This window comes from Nestor notabilis, unplaced genomic scaffold (genome assembly GCF_000696875.1).
Source record: "Nestor notabilis isolate BGI_N333 unplaced genomic scaffold, ASM69687v1 scaffold4592, whole genome shotgun sequence".
In the NCBI taxonomy this organism is placed as follows: Eukaryota; Metazoa; Chordata; class Aves; order Psittaciformes; family Psittacidae; genus Nestor; species Nestor notabilis.
In genome coordinates, this window is record NW_009918627.1 from 110,697 (window position 1) to 132,258 (window position 21,562).

General features: G+C 39.1%; 1 protein-coding gene across 1 annotated transcript in view; it reads left to right on the top strand.

The window, feature by feature from the left end:
• The window catches only part of LOC104402033 (amyloid beta A4 precursor protein-binding family B member 2), a 58,450-nt gene that overhangs the window by 31,131 nt on the left and 5,757 nt on the right, over positions 1 to 21,562 (top strand). The window contains exons 3-6 of the mRNA XM_010009800.1: positions 495 to 703; positions 5,401 to 5,463; positions 5,891 to 5,976; positions 6,091 to 6,151. Of these exons, the coding sequence (XP_010008102.1) occupies positions 495 to 703; positions 5,401 to 5,463; positions 5,891 to 5,976; positions 6,091 to 6,151 (419 nt within the window). The remainder of the gene's footprint in view (positions 1 to 494; positions 704 to 5,400; positions 5,464 to 5,890; positions 5,977 to 6,090; positions 6,152 to 21,562) is intronic.

The following is a 21,562-nucleotide window of genomic DNA, read 5'->3' on the forward strand; positions in this document are numbered from 1 at the left end:
GTAGAAAGACAAGTTCTAATATCAAACCAAGTTTCTTAAAGAAACCCAGTGTCTGCTTTCTCATACAACTTAGCTACAGTCGCTTTTTATTTTAGTTTTGTTTTTCTTACTCCTGTTGCTTTATTAATATTATATAAGAAATGTCTTACAGTATAGCCTTTGAGGAGGTCGTGGTTTACTATAATACACATGGTAGGTAAACCAACCCCAATACAAAAGGATACAGTCTTTTTGTGAATAATGCTTTAAATTTCTATAGTAAGCCATGCTTTCCGTATTATCATAGCAATAATACTCAAACCCAGGAGCTTTATGAGCTTTGAGCCTCAGGAATTCAGTGTGGCTTTTTAGTGTTCATTTACACAGGAACTGCACAATAGCAGTACCAGCTGTGCATCACTTCCATGGGTCTGCCCCTGATGCAAGAAGAATGGTTTGTGTCTTAGTAAAATCAAATCTCTCTTTTTTTTTCTTTTTTCCCCTTCTGTTCCCAGCAGATATATGGAGTGATCATTCATTTCAGACAGACCCAGATTTACCACCTGGCTGGAAAAAAATCAATGATGTTGCTGGGATCTACTACTGGCACATACCAACAGGAACAACTCAATGGCAGCGTCCCATGTCCATCCCAACAGATCTCCAGGGCTCACGAGAAGGATCACTTGGTTCCATTACTCCATCACCTACTCCAGAAACTGAGGTAACATACTGTGTCTTCTTGTGGGCTGCATACTGTAAAGAAGTTGAAACAACTTTCTGAATTTGCAGGTTTAACTGTTGGTTAAACTGAGCTCTAGAGTATGGGGCCTGGTAATATCCTGAAGTGTAGCTATTTGTTGATAGTACGTCGTAAGTATCAATTTTGTGTGTGCGTTTTCCAATGGCTGTGCCCTGTGAAACATCCTAAACTTTGGATGTTTAGGATGAAAGCAGACATATCTCAGATAAATTAGCCAGTGCCTGATGAATGTGAAACTACTGCAGCTCTGTAGCACACATTGAAGTGTTGCTGCATTATATGGATGCAGGATACATAGAAGTTTTACACATTCTTGCAGTCTTTTGGCTGAACTTTGTGTCATCTTGCTTTTGGTTCACTTGATAGAAGTATCACATGAAGACATACAAGTCTTCATTTGAGACACTAGTTCCTTTACAGGGTAGTTTCTATTGAATAAACACAAAGTATTCTCAAGTGTAAGTCTCTTAATATCCTGCCAATACAAAATATCTGTAAGAGTGGATCATTGTGTTGCAGTCAGTCTTTTAACGAGAAGCAAAAATTCATTCTCTCCCACATGTACTTGGAAGAGCCCTGCTTTTAAAATAATCCTTTCAGGCACAATGGAGGGGGTTGATTGGTGTCATATAAGTAGAAAAATAAAATAAATTATCAGATAGAAGAATACGCTTCAAAAATAATGCAACCACTTTGTTTTACTGTGCTGGGAAAACCTCTATGGGATGAAATAATAATATAAAATCAAATTGGTTTGAAACGAATTCTTTTTCATACTAACTTTCAAGAAAGTCCACAGTTTTATGACATCAAGGGAAGACTTGTACTAGTTTTGAGATTTGGATCAGGCAATCCTTAGGGGGGGTTTATTTATTTATTTAAACTGTGTTTAGAGATGACATTTCTTCTGTTCTTGATTTTGTTGATATATGCACCAGAATAACTTAAATGAAAGTTAAGAGGAGTTAAGGACATTTGAGTATTATTACCATCTCAACCCTGAGACTGTTATCCTCTATAGGCTTAAATGTGTACATTCTTGTTCATTATTTTAGAAAGATTGCTCCCACATATTCCTAAATGCTACTTGTAAGGTTTACAAACTTGACCACAACATTTCAGTAGTGGTTAACATCAGTCAAGCTCCCGTAGAATGTACTGTGCACACCAAGCATGCTGGAAAGTTTTTGTGAAAGGGTTTGTGGAGAAAGAACAGCAATTGTTATGAATCAGGTCGAAAAAAAGACAAGAAATCCAGAAATGCTGAATGGGAGCTTCCAGTCTAATTTCCCACAATGTACACGAGGGATATAATTTCACCATAAAGTATAAAATATGCATTATAGGGCTTTAATTAGTAAGTTATCCCTTGCAATAACCTGGAAATCAGTATGGTTGCTCATTGCAGAGGGAAAATGCTTGTATTCATGTAAAATACTTTTTTACCTCTGTTTAAAATGTCTTTACAATGAAAATGTCAGATCTGCTGGTAATGTGCCAGATGTATTCACAATTTTGTTGGCTTTAAATGAAGAATAGTTTGTGATTGTAAATAACGATCATTAATTCTCAGCAGCATCGTGGAGAATACGAAATGTGTGAATTATAACCACATAGGTTTTAATACAGTGTAGATGTGTTAAATAAGACATTTGAGTGAGTCATTCTAAAATGCTGTTGTATGTGAGTACTTAGGCTCATCTGGGTTTTGATATGGCAGTTCTAATTCAGCAAGGAATTTGATCCAGCGAAGATGTATTCATATACAGTTCTGTGGCAGCATCAAGACCATATACTGTAGCGTAAAAGATGGTACAGGAAATAAGCAGATTTCCAAAATTTGTATTAGTATATTATATGGTTATTTTAATTGTAGGTATAGACAAAGGCATTTGTTCTCTTGAAGGTTTCTGCATTCACTGATAAGCATCTTACATACCATTATTGACACAATACTGATTTTTTGACTCCGTGGTGATTAGGATAGCAGTGCAATATGGTACCAGCAGACTTAGAGCAATGAAGTTCAAAATGGGAGAGTGAATTTGGCTCGGGACTTTGTGCGCTGCCAAGTACTGAAACTGCTACAAAGAAGGGGCACAGCTGGAGTTACGGTGGGAACTGTTAGGAAAGGTCTTGCATTTCTTGAAACCACGCATGTTGAGCTTTGTTAAGAGGGAATTGGAGGAAAAATCCTTTGGATTTCAGCTGGCTCTGAGCAGAAACACGTAACAGAGCAGTAAGAGGGAAATAAGCCATGGTGTGGGCTTGAGATAGGAGTAAGTAATGAAATGTAATCTAGATTTAGCAGTATCAGCTATCATGAATCTTTGTTTTTTTCATCTCTCCTTCATTGATCATCTCCTTTATTGCCAGCACCTGATCATCTCCATGTCACTTGCAATACTGGTGCAGCCCCTGTTCACTGTGCTGCAGCCTACTCCAAGTGCTCCCCCTCTCCCTCCCTGTGAAGGATTGATCTGGGTGTCTGTGATACGATCGATCTGACACTTTGCGAAAGATGTGGAATCCAATCCAGAATAGGGACTCCCAAAAGCCTTTATCCTGGCGCTGTCATTGGTAGCAGCAGTTGTGGTGGACAGCTTCCAGCTCCAAGTTGGAGCACGTGTGAGCTGTGTTCCCTCGTTGCTGTTGGAAGCCTGTGCTCTGAGATAATCTGGCTTGGGAGGGCTGGTTTAGCTCATTCCCACGTGCTGGAATTTGTATTGCTTTCTTTTGAAAAGGTTGAGGGATATATAGGTCTTAGACAGATGAAAGAGCATAATCTAGTGTTGAAGACTGGCTTGAGTAGCATTTCATATCTGTTCCAGTAGGCTTCCATGAGTCCATAAAAAAAGTACTTCCATCTTTATCACATCTGTCTGTGAAACATCATTTGCTAGTCTTGAGATGAGTTTATTTGGGCTCTTCCAGCTTTTGAGTTTGTCAAATAAACATTTAGACATGCCTTCCCCCCACCCTGAGTAATGCCTTTTTACCTTTCGTCTTGTTTCCTCCTTTTTTTTATTTAATTTTTTATTTTAATTTTTAATTTAAGTTCTTATTTTGCGTCCCTGTCTCTTCAGTGATGTGCTGTACAGAAGCTTTGCTTCGTTTGGTAGAATGTGGCTCAAAGGTGAGATCAGCCAACGAAGAACAGATCAAGTCAGCCATTTTGATGTTGTGGCTTACTCTGGATGTTTAGCACAAAGAAAAGCTGTCACTTGCTATTGTTGAAGAGAAAATCAGGAGGGCTCTTTCCTCCTTGTGTTGCCAGATGACTTCTTTGTGAATCCTCATCCTTTGGAACATTCTCTTCCCCATTTTAGCGGTTTTGCTGCCTCTTTCCCATTTCCTGTGGGGAGAAAAAGATGTAGGGTTTAATTTTTAGTAAGAGCTTCTTTAAGATCATGACAGAATTCGGTGATGGTAGTTGTGTTGTCTTACAGCATGACTCAGGCCTGGATAACCTGTAGAAGTTCTCATGTAGGGAACATAACTAGCAGCAGCTAATAATCAAAGAAGAGGGGCTTAGTAGGAAAAAATAGCAACTCAATTAATTCAAAGGCATTTTAGGAGTTGTTCCTCACAAATGATTCCTCTAGTGAGAGGTACTGAGAACATTTCTGAGGTGAGAGGTCCACCCTGCAAATTAGTGCGTTGGGCCATATGAATAGGAATCCCTTCATCTTGGGGCTGAGCGGGACATCCTGGGAGAGCTTGTCTTAAAGGGGCTACTAAATACAGGAGTGTTTGATTTGGTGAATCTATGAAGAGGTGGTTCTGGGTCTCTCAATGACCAAGTCTCCTGTCCCGCCTGGCTCTTGTTTAGGACTCTGGGATTTTTGTCCTTATGGGGAAGAGGAAGACAGCATCAGCTGTTCCTCCCAGGCTTAACAGAGAAGGATGAGCCTCAGGTTGCTGTAGTGCTAAATGCACTGCTACTTGTTTGAGTGTACCAGTGAACACCTCTGAAAATTCTGAGACACTTGAATGGAAATGAGAGAGTGGTTTGTTTGGGTTTTGTTTTGATCCACTGTTTTAAAAAGCTCTAGACTTTCTTCTGCAAGAAGTCTCTCTGTGCCCCTTACTAACCCTCCTTCCCTTCCCTGTCCTTTTCTCATGCTCTGTCTCTAAAAATATTTGGTTTTTACCTTGTATATACCTTATCCGTGTGTACATATAGTTGTGTTTCAGCATTTCTAGTTCCAATAGTATTGGGGTCTTTTAGCAAAAGCGCCAATCAAATGGAAATCCCAATGTTTCCCCTTAATTGCTGTTTATCAAAGGCTGTAGCAGCTGTGGCCAACATTCATATTCAGGTTCATTTTGCTTGCTTTTAAGATCATAGTTAAAAAGTAGCTTCATTGTCTGTTCCTAATTTATATTAACTTTCCTTGTTTCAATCATTTGTTTTGGTAAGTAACTGTTAGAGGCATGTTTTCCCTCCCCTTTCCTCCAAATGCCATGGTATATGGAGTAATTAGTTAAAGTTTGAGGTGATCTGTTCCCTAACCCATCCTGTAAATATCAATGCTAACAACAGTGTCTTGTGTTTTTTTTTCTTTTTTTTTTTTTTTTTCTTTTTTTTTTTTTTTCCTTTTTTTTTTTTTTTTTTATCAATGTGCTTCTTCCTGTGTGAATAATTATGTGTCTAGAAACAGCCATGGAGTGATTTTGCTGTACTGAATGGGGGAAAGATTAATAGTGACATTTGGAAGGCAAGTATATTGTCAGATTTTAGAACCTTTAATATTATTACCTTTGTTTTTTGCATGGCAGTGGCTGTTTTGTTCCCTTTTTATTTTTCCATGAATGTCATTCATAACCTAGGCCAAAGTGAATGGGGGTACTGCTAGGGATGTCTAGCTCACAAACATGCTGCCTTTTCTGATCTTTCCACTTGGAATGAATTCAGTCTAAACTAGCAGGGCAACTGCCATGATGTAACGAATAAGATGCCTGCAGTGAATGAAATGCAGCTTGAGAATATATGCATGCCTCTTTTTCAACTTCAGCCAGAAATACTATCGCTTCTTTGCAGGGAGGATTTAATTTCCCTTTGAAATAAGAAATAACATGGTGGTGTACTTAATACTATATTAGTAGTGCCTAAAACTATGCTAATAGCACTGTTTTTATCTCTAGGATCTGCATGCAGCCACTGTGAACCCAGACCCAAGCCTGAAAGAGTTTGAAGGAGCAACGTTACGCTATGCCTCTTTGAAGCTCAGGTACAATGATTTCAGAAGTCTTCATGGAATGACCAGCTCCATTTTGTGCTGTGCTGTAATTTTTATATGATTTTAAGATTAATTTTGTCTTTTTTTTTTCCCCTCCCGTAACAGAAATGGTCCACAATCTGATGATGATGATTCTTGTAGCATCAACAGTGATCCAGAAGCCAAGGTCTGTAAGAAGATCCACAATGGGATAACAGTTAAAAATTTGCAATTGTACACATGACTTGTGAGGTGCAGATGTCACCTAAGTTTGGAAATTATCAGTACTTCTCCTCTTTGCACAATGTAGATTGGCTGTGCAAGACTAATTTCATCAAAAGAATTTTCAGATTTAAAGGTTAATTCAGCTTGGTCAGGAAAGCGTGACTTATTTTAAAATCACGTAAGCCAGGAAATTGAATGTTGCTCTTTAATATTCTACTGTCCAACTGTAATAACTGACCTCTTGCACAACTAAGTGAGTTTTCTGTCCTGAGAGAGAGCGGGCTCTGTTGTCTGTCATGGCTGGATAGCTTCCTGAGGCATTCAGTGACAGAATTTGCTCTTTATTCTTGAGTGTGCCCCTTTTTTAAGCACTCTTTCTTGTTTATGTGCTTGCTTGAGCTCAGAGCTAATACAAACACTTTTTAGATCAAGGAACTTAATGTTTTAGAACACAAAATGCAACCTACTTTGAGAATAAAATTCATAGAGAAAAATGAGATCATTATGTGAACAAGCACATAATTAAATCAGAGTCTTTACTGTTGTAATGTAAGATTTTTGTGGAGAAAGAGGCAGCAGAAGGTTTTGACTGCTTGTATACATTATCCCCAGATTCGTCTTGTTGATAGTTTGCCTTGTGCTTGCATCCATTTTTAAGGATGTATGTGAATCTCTGTAATTGGAAATCCAAGTAATTTATTTGTTTTGGCTGTGCCATACACCTGCAGTGATTCTCAGGATCAGAAGCTACTTATATGCAGGAAGACAGTATGTAACATTTAATAATTATACTAGCATTAATGACAGATTTTAGGAGAGAAAACAGACTGATCAGGGTACTTAAACTTCTTTGTCATCTTGATTATTTGGCTTGTGATGTTTAAATCAGATGTGTTTTGCTTGGCAGGCTGACAGCTAAAAAGCAAGGGTTTCAGCTGTGCTCATTACAATGACAAGCACTAAATTCTGAGCACAGTAAATGGAGTCGGAGGACTGATGAGCATTAGGTACCAGTGCACAGAACCAGAAAGCTGTTCCTTTCATGATAAGCCTTATGGTATGGAAAGAATTATAAGGAGGCAGTATTTTGATGTGTCTGACTCTTTACCAGGTGATTTGCACCGGGTAGAATTTGGAGCCTTTCCTGCATGGAGAACTGTGGCAGCATTTGTGCGGATGAATAATGCATGTCATCATGTCCCTTCCCTTTGTTGCTTTCTGTTTAAACTTCAAAATTTATGGTATTGTTACCCACCGGTGTCTGTGAAATGGGTCAGTGCCAAAAGTTTATCCTCTTTCCTGTATCACAGCTCGTTTTGTTTCTCCTGTTTAGGCTGATGACACTTAAACAGGTATCAAAACTGAGAGGAGCAAGGCAAAAAATGGAGGAACTATATGTGTTTGGTCTGGGTTGTTGATTTTTTTTTTTTTAAATCACTTGAGTCAAAACACCTTACCTCCTGACTGTCATGGCCTGATGGGGATGGTGAGCAGAGTCAGCCATGACCGATGGTGTGGTCCAGTGAGTGAAGCTCAGCAGCACTGGTGTTGCTTGTTCAGTGCCTCTCCCTCTGCCCCAGCCACAGGAAAAGCAGTTACTGCATGGCTGTACCTTACAGGGATGGTAACAGCAGGGAAGTAGTCCAGAAACAGAAGGGAAAATCTTCACTGGTGGAAGATGCTCTGGGATCTTTAATTCTCCCATGGATGGGAAGGGGTATGTTAGGTAGATTCCTTTCTAGCCCATTTTACACAAAATATTTCAAGGCTGAGAGAAGTCTGATAGGATTTGAAACTGATTACCTGAGACATGGAAAATCAGATCTTTAGCTCTTTAGTCTCTCTTCTGCTGCATGTTGTGCTTTAACTATATTTGATTGAAGCTTGCTTTCATGTGGCAGTGAGCACAGATACTTTTTTTTCATTTCAGCATAAGAGAAGGAAGCTTTTTTTAATTCATTAAACTTGCTATTTGAAGGATTTGTTAAAATAAACCTCATTAGAGATATTTTAGAGATCTTAAGCCTATTTAAACCTATTCATCATAGTGGCCAGTACATTTGGGAGGAAAAACAATTTCCTCAGAGTAATGCTCTCTTTCAGCAAAGGGAACCATGCCACCTTGTGGAAAGCTGAAGTAGCTGTCTTTTCCCAGAGTGTCAACTGCAAAGATTGTAGCACTGCATACTTGTCAGTTTTAGGAAAACTGTGTCATGTAATTCTTGTAAGAAGAGTGGTTTATGCAGCAACACAGTTAAGCATGCGCAATTGTCGATAAACAGCAAATGTTTCTCTATACATCATATGCTTAAGATGCAGCTTCATATCCTTGGCACCTTGGTGTAGGTTGTCTGCACAAGGCTGTAAAAGAGAAGGGGAAGGAAAAGAAAAGGGGCAGTGATTACATCCAGCTTCTTGATTTCAGTAATTTATTTTGGTAGGAATTTCTTGAAGAGATGCCTCATTGCACTTGACAAGGATCCCAATTGTGCGTGTGAAACATGCACAACTGGAAATGAGTTTTGAATTGGTACTTCCCAGGAGACAGATCATAACCTTACTGGTTAATTTATAGAGCAACCTGTGCCTTCCTAATTGAGTTTCAAGGGAGGTAAAGATGTTTTACCAGTCTTGGTCTGTAAATTCCTCTGGACTCTTTCTTCTTACATTGTTGTAAGCTAAGATGGCCAAGTGTAGAATTATAGAAAGATGCTGAATTTTTTGTCATGGTTGTGTAAAGAAACTGAAGCTGCGGGGAAATCTGTCTCTAAAAATGGGATGAAAAATTGAAAGCTTAAGTGACTCAATTTCTCCAAAATAATTTCAGGATTGGCCTGTTTGGCCTGACATTTGGGCTTGCCTTTATTCTGTCTTTTTAAATGTGGCTTTCTACAAAGGTGTATTGTAGTCTTTCAGCGTAAAGCACAGATTTTGAATTCCCTGCCTAAATGAGTCTGTTCAGCAGAGCTTCACTTTCTTCACTTTTTTCACTTTACTTTTTTCACAAAGCAAGGCTATATATCAACATCTAAGAATAGAAAGAATGTGTTTCCACCAGCAGAAGTACTAGGCAGTTGCTCCAAAACTCTGTTTTCTACTTTAGAAACCAGTAAATGCTCAGGATCTCAAAGGAAGAGAAGGAGACTTTCCAAAAGGGGTAGAGGTAGGAGCTGCTGATACCACGTATTTAAATTTGATTGCTTACCTGTAGTAATGAAATGAAAACACAGTAATGAATGAAAACACAGTTGGAGACACAGAGAGTGATTTGGTGATGAACTCCTACACATTACCTGAGCTTTAGGGATTTAACCAGTTGGTCTTTCTGGAGTAATGCGAGGGATGTTTCTGACAAGCTGACTTGTCAGACCACGTGGGGCTGTCATGACAGTGGCCTGTAAATAGCACTGTCAAAATAAGTTTACAAAATACTGTGTCCCCCCCAAAGAGTTAGTATCCATCTCTCTGCTGCTTTTCTTGCTGTGGAGGTAGGTATGTGTGTTTTGGAGACATCCTACATCTGCTTGTTTCTGGTCTTCTCCAGAAGCAAATATCCTGGCTAGACACTGGACCATTTGTAAATAATCAGCATGTCTCATTGTGTCGGAATGAGTCTGATTAATGGTGCAAGTGAAGACTTAACCAGAGAGGAGGAGGTTTTGCCATGTGTAGTAGTTCTAAGAAAGGACAATCTTTGCAAAAAGGGAGTATTTCAGCATTTTCCAGCAGTTTCACAGCCCACCTCATTCTGCATATAATCTTCTCATGAGCACATGAAACACTACAAAAAGCCACAGTTCAATTAATTTCAATGAATGGACTTGAATCAATTAATTAAATCTGAGGAGTTTTTTCCATCTTAAGGCTCCTTATGGAAATAGATTAAATTGGAAAGGAACATTGGCTTCAACAGTTTTTCTTCCAAAAGGGTACTTCTGCTTGGTTCTGGAATAGAAATTTGTTTCTTTCAAAATCAGTCATTGGTTTTCATTCCCTAGGAAACAGGACGTGTTACACATAGAGGACTAGAAGAAATCTTGAACCCATTCTGTTACCCTTATGGTTAACCACAGTGTATAATCCCATGTATTCATTTCAAGTTTCTTCTTAACTGTTTTTTTGGGGTTTTGTTTTTTTGGGTTTTTTTGCCTTGATTACTCTTACTGACAGGCTGATTCAAATATTACTTTCTTTTGATGGTTAAAAACTTTTAACCTAAATTTTTGAGGCTATTTTTTATCGTCTTATGTTTAGCCATTTTGTAGTGCATTTATAGCAGGCGATTATGTCTCTTCTTCAGCTTAGTTTTATTAAAGTAAACAAGCCAAGTGTGTTTAATTATTCATAATGAGGCTAGAAGGGTTGTTGCCACCTCCTTACAAGTCCCTGTTTCCCTGACTGTTGCAGCAGCTCTGTGGTTGCTGTCTTTAATTCTTAACCATGGCAATCAAATTTGTTAGTTTGGTTGGAGTTTTTCCAGGGTCTTGTAGGGTAGCTTTAAAACGTCCGTATTTCTGTTGGAAAGCTTTTGACATAGAATTTAATTTACATTTTCAACTCCTAAGTACATAATCATTTCAGCTGCAACTTAAGCCATAATTACAGCCAGTGTTCAGAAGTTAAGCTTGAGCAGAAGGAAAGTTCTGGTCTTCATCTCAACAATGTGACTAGTGCCTTGGTCAGGAGGGGGGAGTTGGTTTGGTTTGGGGATTGTTTTGGTTTTTTTCAAAGAATCTTATTGCCAGTAGCTGAAAGACTCTTGTGAACAGCAGAACTTTTGTATTTTGGGGATTAGCCTGAACAGTGTGTGCATAGTTCTTTCAACGCTAAACTACTGTCAATAGAAAACTAAGTGCATCTTTGGAGATACTGATTTTTGCATTGGTGAGATGGTGTGGAAATGGTTTCACAAAATGCAGTAAAGCAGATTATACTCAGTGCTTACAGATCTTTCTTAAATTATGTTCTTAAGTATTTGAAATCAAAAGAACTATAGAGTAAGAGTTCAGTAGTTTTAAAATAATAGTTGCCTTTTCCTCTTGGCTCATCTTAGGCTTTCAGAAGGAAGAATAACAGTCTGGGAATAAAATTTTCTTTTAAAAAAACCCCAACAAACAAAACCCCAACATAAAACCAAAACAAACACTGTGGTGGTATTCAGGGTTAGGGTACTTTTCCTTGTTTCTTTCAACAACAAAAAGGTGCCCTTAGTTTCTTTCCACTCTCACTACCGCAGTGGCTTTAAAATAATGAGTTAAAACACAGATCTTCTGTTTGTAGCATCCAGTGAATAATTGAAAAGAGGTCAGTCATGACAATTATTATAGTATAGCAAAAGTTCACCCATCTTTCCATCCTTGCAGCTTCTGGGTAGCAATGGTGAGTGACGGTGACAGCAGTTTTTAAACTGGTTGGTTGTTTCTGATTTTGGCTGTTTCCCATTAGCTGCATTAAGGCAACCCCCCAGCTATGGAGATGCTGCAGGCAAATGATGCAAGTGCTCGAAAGTGTTCTGCCTCAAAAGCAGTTTTAGAAATAGCAGACTAAAGCACTAAAATACATCTCAACGATTTTTTTTCTTCAAAAAAATGTCTTTTTCATTTTGTACATTAGAACTTTTGAGAGTGTGTTTGCTCCTCCATTATCTCTGTGATTTGTATTTACTGCTGTTGACACCTATTGTGTCATTAGGTGAAGTTATAAGTGGTAATGTCATGATGTGAGGTACCTCATAATACAGATTTCCATCTGGAGGATGTTTGCTTCCACCTTGTCCCTAAGTGTAGTGTTGTTTAATCAAATATGAAAATTAGTCCAGGGCAGAAAAAGATGTAAGATTTTCCCAAATCTGAGCTGCAAATTTGGGTTACAATATGCTTAATTCATAGAACTGTAAAACAGTTTGGGTTGGAAGTGACATTAAAGCTCATGTAGTTCCAGCCCCACTGCCCCAGACAGGGACATCTCCCACTAGACCAGGTTGCTTAAAGCTCAGTTAAGTGGCCTTAAACACTTCCAGGGATAGGGCATCCACAGCTTGTCTGGGCAACCTGTGCCAGTGTCTCACTGCCCTCATCATTAAGAATTTCTTCCTAATATCCAATCTAAATCTACCCTCTTTCAGTTTAAAGCTATTACCCATTGTTCTATCCGTATATTACCTTGGAAAGTCCCTCTTCAGCCTTCTTGTAGGCCCCCTTTAGGTACTGGAAGGCTATAAGGTGTCCCTGGAGCCTTCTCCATGTTATAACAATTGTTAGAATATATGTATGATATAAACATGTTTCTTGAGCCCTTCAAGATTTATAATTACATCCTGTAAAATGTAACATGTTTTTCAAATCCTAAAAATCCTACATATCCCTGGGATCTAATTAGATGTAAAGCTGTCATGCATGATCAGGACATGGGTAGCTGAACAGCAGGAGGAATATAGACAAAGATTTCACTTGTAGCCTTCCTTAGAAAAACATACCACAAAGCCATTCCTCATGTGGAAGAGAATGGAAATTGCTTTAAAAGTTACCAATATTTTCCAGGTTTGTAATGCAATAATTATGTCTTGAATTAGCAGTATTTGCTTTATAAAAATGTAGTGTACCAAACGGTTATGTTGGGTGCTGGATTTCTACAGGATTGGGAAAAGGGAATGTAAAATACAGGAACACTTCCATTTCAAATAAAATCGAAGTATTTCCTTGGCCCATAAAGTTCCAGTGTTGATGTTGATGTTGTCTGCCACAGGTCTGATGATCAGGAATTGTTCGAGTAGTAAGAACGTAGATGGCAATTACATAACAGGAGGATGAATGATGCAAATGGGAGTTGCGTGGGTCATGCCTTTCCCTTGAAGCAGTTACCGCCTTGCGAGTGCTGTGAGTGGCTTGTTGCATGGGCAGTTTGTGTGCACACTGGTGACCTCTCTCCTCACAGGCAAGTAGCTTCTTTCCCTGGCTGCCCGCTGGGAGAGTGGTGCTGGAGCCAGCGTGCCCTGCTGCTGAAATCACAGCCATGGTGCACCCAATGGGCTGATGTGGCCTCCAAGTAACAGGAAGCCATTTCCAAAGTTGAAACAGTGATGTTAAATTGTGGCTACTCTCTCAGGAAGTGTTGGCCATATTTGGGAAAACATGAATATACCTGATCTTTGATTTTTGAATTTTTGATATTTTTTTTTTTTGTTGTTTTTTTGGGTTTGGGGTTTTTTTTGAGGTTTTTTTTGAGGTGTGGGTTTTGGTTTTTTTTTTTGTTTTTGGTTTTTTTTTAATGATGCTATTTCTTCCAGTGGTGGCTGTTTTAAGAAGAGTTTTCTGTTGTTCCACTAGGACAAAGTGCCACTGTCATCCTCAGCACTGTTTCTCATGGGTATGCATGATGCTTTTTTTTTCTTGGCTGGGGTCTGTGTATGGCATCTCGCTGTACACAACCATTTAACAAGCCATGGTTGTTGAGCGGAACATAGAAGCATAGAACGGGTTGGGTTGGAAGAGACCTTAAAGATCATCTAGTTCCAAGCTCCCTGCCAAGGGCAGGGACACCTTCCACTAGACCAGGTTGCTCAAAGCCCCATCCAAAACCTGCCTTTATGTTTAATGTGGAAGAGTGATGTTTCCTGGTGTTTCTTAATGGCATGGGTCTACTTTTAAAGCTATTCTTTCAACTAGTCCACATTAATTGGCAGTAGATGGGACTAACATCCAGGCATCTTGATATTCCTTACGTCTGTATAAGGAAAAGCGTAAGAACCACCTAGCTGCTGCTCTAAGAGAGATTTTTTTTATTTTCTTGGAAGAATGTGTGCTTCCTAGCACTTTAATTTTTCTTATTTTTAGTTGGTTTTAATCACAATTCATTCACTGTTTTGTGGTGCAGCACACTGGGCCAGCAGTACTTTGTGTGATTGACGAAGGAACCCTCAGGAGTGGCCAGAAACTGGGGGAAGAAGCAGTCTTCATTGTACTTGTGTCTCATAGGCAAAAAGCTCCTGTTGCCATTCTGCAGACCAATGGATTCAGTGCTCAGGCAGCTCCCAGTTTAGCTCAGCCTCTGCTGATATTGCTGGCAGGCCTCCTCGTCAGCTTGCTGGCATCTTTGCTAATACACTGCAGAGGTAATCACAGCTTGTAGCCTTTCATATTCCCTGCTGGAGACCAACCATTTCAACTCTAAACCAGTATCTAGCCTCTGTCAGCTCCAGCTTTAGAATGGCCTGTTGATTGTGTACTGCCTTTTGAATGTCTGTTCGTCATCTTGCTGCTACAAAATGAACTGATCAGATCGTATTTTTGTACTTCTCTTCAATTATTTATATTACCTTGCCAGTTTAGGGCAGCTGAGGGGAAATAACCTGTTCTAGTCTGCAGTGTCACAAAGCTTACCACTTCATTGCATAGATTTTTAATGAAAAAAACCCACTGTGTTTTTATGTGTGTGTATATATATAAATATATGTTATATATATGTTATCTATTGTATATACACAGTTTGAAAACAGCATAGTACAAGCTTATTCTATTACTTGTCTGTTACGGACCTGCTGAAAGGTACATTTATGGAGGAAGTTAATTTAAAAATCAGTTGAAACAGAACATTGTGTGAGTAACAGAGCAATATTTAGATAGCTTTAGCTAGCATGTATATTTATTTTGGTATTAGTTCTACCTTTAAATTTCACTGTGAAAAAGCAGAAGTCTTCCCTGCCAAAATTTCCTGCATTTCATCAGAGAAGAGGGAGTGGGAGGTAATATTTGTCTCTAAAGAGATTTAAATACAGGAGATAGGCAGTACATCATAATGCCGTGTTGCCTCTATGTGGTATGCATTTTTCCATATGGTTGAAGGTGATGACTCTGCAGTGCTGGAGGGAGGCAGCATGGCCATAAGGCAGCATGGATCCTCAAATGTGGGAGGCTCAAGACTTACGGACTTGGGGTGCATCTTAAGGTCCTTTCCAACCCTAACTATTCTATGATTCTATGTTTATTTGAGTCTTTTTCAAAGAGTAGGAATCAATCAACTCCATTAACATTGGATCCTGTTGTAAACATAATTTCTGCAGAAACCAAATTACTGTTAACAATGTTGCTTCTAAAGAGACATGAAATCCTGACTCTAGTGGAGCCAGAAGGTTTTTCTCCATTGATTCAGTAATGTCAAGAGTTCACCTAAAGGTTTTTTTGATGTGGTTTGGTTTGCTTTGTTTTGTGCTTTATGGAGATTTTTTAAGTTGGATGTCAAGCATATTACCTTTGAAATTATCACTGCAGTACAATATAAAGTGCTGCTGGTTGCAATAAAACCACTTACATCTATCACCCTGCAGAAAAACCCACTTCAGAAAAATACCACATTTAAGGTTGAAGTTAAAAAGTGCAGAGCATTATTTTTTAAGAAATGAATGCACACATTCTTTCATGCCCTGTAAACTCCTGCAGGGCTTGTCTTTACTAACAAAGCGTATGTGTGTGTTGGGGTCATTTTCATGTGTTGCAGAATAATGAAACCTGCATGAGTTACCCTAACAATTCAGTTATTCTGCAAGATAGATCCTCATTTGAGCATCATTACAACTATCATCCTTTATTAGTTTCCAGTGAAAAATATGACTGTCTTTTCTTCGCTGAGGAAGCACGTTTTTTAGTTCATGGTATTAAAATGAAATCCTAAACACCCTTGGCTCAGTGCAGTCCATAAACCCATTCCTTCGGATGTAAAGGCGAGGTATGAACAAACCATCTAAAATCAAAGCCATTTCTTTACTGAAAAGACTGGAGAAAAGAATAAAGCAATTTAAATTTCTTCGGACCTACATATAGCAAAAGAGTAATAGTAGAGAAATAATAGTGTCCTTTCCATTTTTTGCGTGACTGACTAGATCTTTTACTTGATTCAGAAATGCAGTAATGAATAAGAAATTGGGATTCAAAAAATCTTAAGCCAGCACAATAGTCCTGCAGCGTTTTCTTGCCTTGAGAGAGCAGATTTGACTCCTGACTGTGAGCCAGCAGGAACCACTGAGACAGAAGTATTAAAACAAGAGAGGGACTTTTGTCAATCTATGCATTGGAGTCTGTGAGTCTGAAAAATGAGACTGTAGCATCTTGGAGAATGAGTGTGAGAGCACAAAGTTCAATATTGACCTGCTCTAGAGAAGTAATTTGTTCTAAAGGTTATTTACAGTATTTGTAAAGCCCTTGTATTTCATTAATTTATAATCATCTGATTCAAATAGCAGTTATAGGGGATTTCTGCATTTTGTTGTGACCTGAGTATCTGTGTGCTTGTTTTTGTACTGTAGGCACATTTTCAGCAATTCCAGTAATACAGCATGAACTGCAATAGAAAGCTGGAAATGTTGAAAAATCTTACTAGCATGGTTTTGATTCTCCATTTTTAATTTTTTGTAATTAAAGTTTTCTATGTGACAACCATCAGTATTTCTCTGAGAAAATGAATGCATTGCATTCATGTCAATTAAATGAAAGTGTTTGCTTGTTCATTAAGAGCATAAGATCTTTTATTCTTTTGTTACTCAGTTTAGCTTTCATCATCTCCAGTATTTTCATCTGGAGTCAGTGCAAGCTTTCTTGATGTACAGCAGGCAAATATACTGGAACACGCTTCTTTCTCAGAACAGAGTGGCTGTATTTCATAATACTTGATCTTCCAAAGCATAAAATAATATGATACTTTGTTTTATTTTAAAACTATTTAAAAAAAAATGCAATTTCCAAGATGGTGTTGGCTGCATAAGAAACAGTTAACTACGTGACCTACATGCTGTGTCTCAGGCACAAGCCTGCTCAGTGGTCTGTGATAAAAGGCCTTATTAAATACTGTATTGATTTATGTATGTCTGCAGGCAGATATAACCTTTAATAAGAAAAAACATAAAGGGAAGCAAAGGGAAACTGCTCAGAACCATGTCCTGTAGGTTCAGAGATAGAGAATTCAGTAGCACAGATTTAAATCGCCAAGGCAAACATACTCTAATATAGATGTTCATAGTGGCTGCCAACAGCTGAGTGATCTGAAAAACAATCAGCCCCTGGTTTTGTAATGTACATTAGGTGGTTGTTCTAATGTTCTCATGAAACTAATGTCCTAATACATTTTCTCCCTGTAGTGGGATATTTTCTACTCATGCCCCTATGATCCATAGAGTTTCCAATACTACCCTGCCGTCAGTCATGTGTAATTGATCTCTTGTCCTCTCTCTACTAGGGGATTGTATTTTCATTGGTTTAATTGATTTTATTGTTTTTAATGTTACATGCTTAGCACTACATGAGCAACAGCTAGTGTGTGGCATTTGCTTACCTGCAGAGATTTATCATGGCTCTGTGTTCCTGTCAAAGCTCCTTCAGGAGTTCCTCTTGGAAAATCTGCAGCAGAGCAGAACCCTACCCTGAGGTAAAGGTTTTGCTATGCCAAAGAGCAGAAGTGTGGTCCACGGTTCGTTCATTCCTTCAGACCTAAAGCTCCTCAGCTTTAGGCAATGCTTTAGACAAGAACTGCACCATGAGGGAGGTTTACAGCTTTTTACGGAGTTCGGATTAGCATTTATGAGTTTGGTTCTTTGGCTACAGGTCATTAACCCTGAAATATTAATTGGGTTTGTGACCATGCAAACATATGTTCCCCAGAACTGTAAAGCTGAGCAGTGATACCTGTGTTTTCATTTCAGTTCACCTGCCTTTTCATGGAGCAGTGTGTGATAAGGTAGCCTTTTCTTTCCCCCATGTTTTCTTTGCACAATGTCCTGTGTAGCCTGCCAGGAAATGCAAAGTCTCCAATTGAAATGAAAATAGAAGATTATTGACATATCATGGTTTAAGTGACATTTTTCATTCACTTTTGTCAGATGCGGTGTGTTTGCAGTAGTATCTTTGATCGTCCCAATCCCAAATAGCAGTGATCCAAACACAGTACACAATTCCTACATCTCTTTTATCCTGCTGTATTTATCAGCTTTCTTTGGTTTTCTTCAAACCTGTTTTCTTTGCCAGCTCTTGAAAAGAGTCTGGTGACAGGCAGTTTCCCTTATCTTTATTTAGATATTATTTAAATCATCCTATTTAGAGTTTTGATTTTAAGATAAAGCAGGTGGTCTGACCAGGCACAGGAAACTGTACAATTTTATTTTGTAAGTTAATATGAATAATGTATAACATGATTGTTATACAGTGATACAAGGGTTATTTGTTTATTCTCTAATGGAAAAAAGAAATTAGGTAGACTACTGTAAGCCAAAAGCTGGCATCTGCATTACTTTGACATTATGATAGGCCAGTAATTACAATTTGCCAGTAATTATCCATGAGCCTTGAGTAGGGGTATGTAACCAACTGGCATTACCAGGATTGGCTGTTTTACTGAGCTCACAGACAAGGAGAGGTGCACTTGGGTCTCCAACTTGGCTTGTTTTGACTAGATGTTAGTTCCAGCAGAAAAAAGGGTTCAATTAGCAAAGTTCTTTCAGGTCAAAGGAAGCACTTTGTCTCTTGGCTAGTAAGTATCATTGGTGGGAGCCAGGGAACAATGACGGTTTGTGGGTGACAGCATTAAGCAGTTCTGCTGTTGTGACTAACTCAGCTAGCCCTGGTTTAAGAATTGGGTCATACCTGATGGGAGACATTAGGTGGTTTGTTTCTGCTGGGTTTTATGCTCTTTTGTTTTGGAGAGAACCTCTGAGTCAAATAATTAAGGAGGGGGAAATCCCACCAACAATAAAACATGAAGTGGATCTTCTGTAATAGTTGCTGGCCACATGCAGAGGGCTGCAGGCACGTGTGCACACCGTGCTCCCACCTCATAGCTGCGTGGATAAGTACTTCTGTTATGATGAATGAACCATGCGTGGTATGTATTGCGTGTTACTCTGAGTCACGTTTTCTAGAGCTGAAATCTACATGAAGGACTTCCATCACTTCTGAATCGTGCCAGCACATGTATTCAGTTAACCAAGAAGTAGAAGGTTTTTGGTCCTTGTGTGTATTTTGAGGAAAAGCATGTTTCTTGTATGTGTATTCTCAGGTACATGTGTTGCCTTGTGAGTGGGGTGTTGAGTCTGGATTTTATTGAGAGGTTTTTTGTTTGCAGTGGGTCTTTGGGAAATCTGTGTGTTTTGATGAAGCTGTTCTGAAGCACTTTATTTGGCTTACGGTAAGGGCTTCTTGTAAAACACACAAACAAAAGCTTGCCAGGCACCAGAAGCCAACAGGATTTCTCACATCTACCTAGCTTGGAAGCACCGAGGGAGTGGAAGCAGGGAAGGAAACGAAGCCCTTCACAAGAGGGCAGTATGCAGCATGGACAAGAGTGACCCATTCAGCTCACTCCACTGTCATGACAATGGGGTGGGAAGGGAAAGAAATACAGTAGATGCCACTACTGGAGAAATTTTAAACATAGAAGAAAAATGACCAGGAAAAAATACCAAAACAGTTCACTATATTTACTAATAAGAGATTTACTTCTTGTCAACTCAAACTGATTGTACTTCACCAGTTTTTTGCCTTCTTAAGATATACTCTGTTCATTGTATCTTTGTGTTCAGAAAGCAGCTAACAAATTGCAGACATGGTTGAGATATGAAGAATAATGAGGAAACAGTATGCTTATTCTATATATGTGGTTCTTCACCTCTCTTAAGATGATGTAGAAAATGTTTCTCTCTGGTAGTATTCTCTTATTCAATTTAATATTGAAATACTTGTAAAAAAACCCCTTTTTCTTCTGGCACAGGTAAAAAAACTATTTTAAAAGCTTGCAAAGATAAATATTTAATACCCTAATGGGCATCACAGCACTTTCAACAAGATTCACAAGCATCTAATGTGCCAGAAACAATTCTGCCATCTTGAGATTAAATGACCTTAATAATTGCTAAAAAATATTTTAGTACCTCGTGTAGCCTTGAAGTGAAAAGCACCCCTGAGTGGTGACCCCTCCTTTGTTTCCTTTTTCACCTTCTCCTTCATCTCCCTTTAAAATCTGAAAGTCAGTGCTTTTGTGGGTCTCCAGCAGAGCTGTGTCAGGAAGCAGCAGTGTAGAATTTGAATATTGGTTTCCTTCTTGGCAAAGCAAAGAAAAAAAGTAGTAATACATCCACAAAAGAGAGATCTGAAGGCACAAGAGGCTTTAATTTTTTACCCACACTCACGTAGGGTTTCACACAATTTACAGAGTGTATGTGCTGTCTAATGCCTTAGATGAGATACATCAGTAGTGACTCGTTGGAGCAGGTGCCAGAGGTACAAGAGGCAGGCTCTTAGGCTGAGTTTCCTGCTTGGTGAAGTAGGGCAGATGGATGCATTGTGCAAGCTGAAAGAAGGCTGAAGAGGAGAGAACTTTTAAAGGGAAGGAGGGAGAAACACATTAATCTTTTTCCCCACTGGTGAATTTTATTCCTCCCTTAGTTTGCCGAAGTTGACATATTATGCGTATTTAAAATACCTTGGTGTTTTGGGTCTTGTTTTGAGGACAGTGTTTCCCACATGGCACCTCAGTGATGGTGTGTGAGCTTGATCTACTCAGTGACTTCACAGCACTTTTTAGAAGGCAGCAAATGAATATTCAATGTTAGCTTTTGAGCTCTGAAGTTGATATATTTACTGCATTTCAAGAAGAATGATTAATTGGTAACTCCAGCGTGGACCTGCTCTTGCTGCTCCTGGGCTGTGTGCCTGTGTGGGCAGGGTCCCACTGGAGGCAGTAGGGCTCCCAGCAGCCACCAGTTCCAGCATCCTTCAAGCAGCTCCCAGGATCATTGCCTGCTTTCCCAAGGACCATCAGGATGCTCCTGTCAGCAAAGAACATTCTGTGGCACAAGGCAACAGCGCTGGACAATGAGTGTTGGTCTTTGCAAGGTCAAAATTGTGCTGAGTACTTAACAGGGAACTGGATTAACCGAAACAATCGCAAGTCAGTTTGCCAGAATAGCATAGCATTCCAGGACAGCCTAACATTTTAGAAGAAATGTATGAATAACACTGAAGCAAACAGGGGTGCCAAGGACTGAGAACTAACTGACATCAATACTTGATCCATCTTGGCAAGGGAAGGCTTGGGGTGAAAGAACAGAGATGTTACACAATGGCAGGTTTTCAGTTATTAATTGTAAATTGTCTTGCTTCTACTTTTGGAACTTGTGCCTGCTGAGTCCTGCACCTCTGTAGACGTTTTCATGGTTGCCAAAGAAGATTTCGATGTAAGGAGTGAGAGCAACTTCGTGTCAGTGCTAATGCACTATATAATCACTGACTTGAGCAAAGAGTCAGAGGGAAACCAGAGCTCAGAGATCGGGTGGGTTTTGATTTGGCAGCATTTCATGGTGGTATCTGTTGCCATAGTAAATACCTAGAAGGCAGCA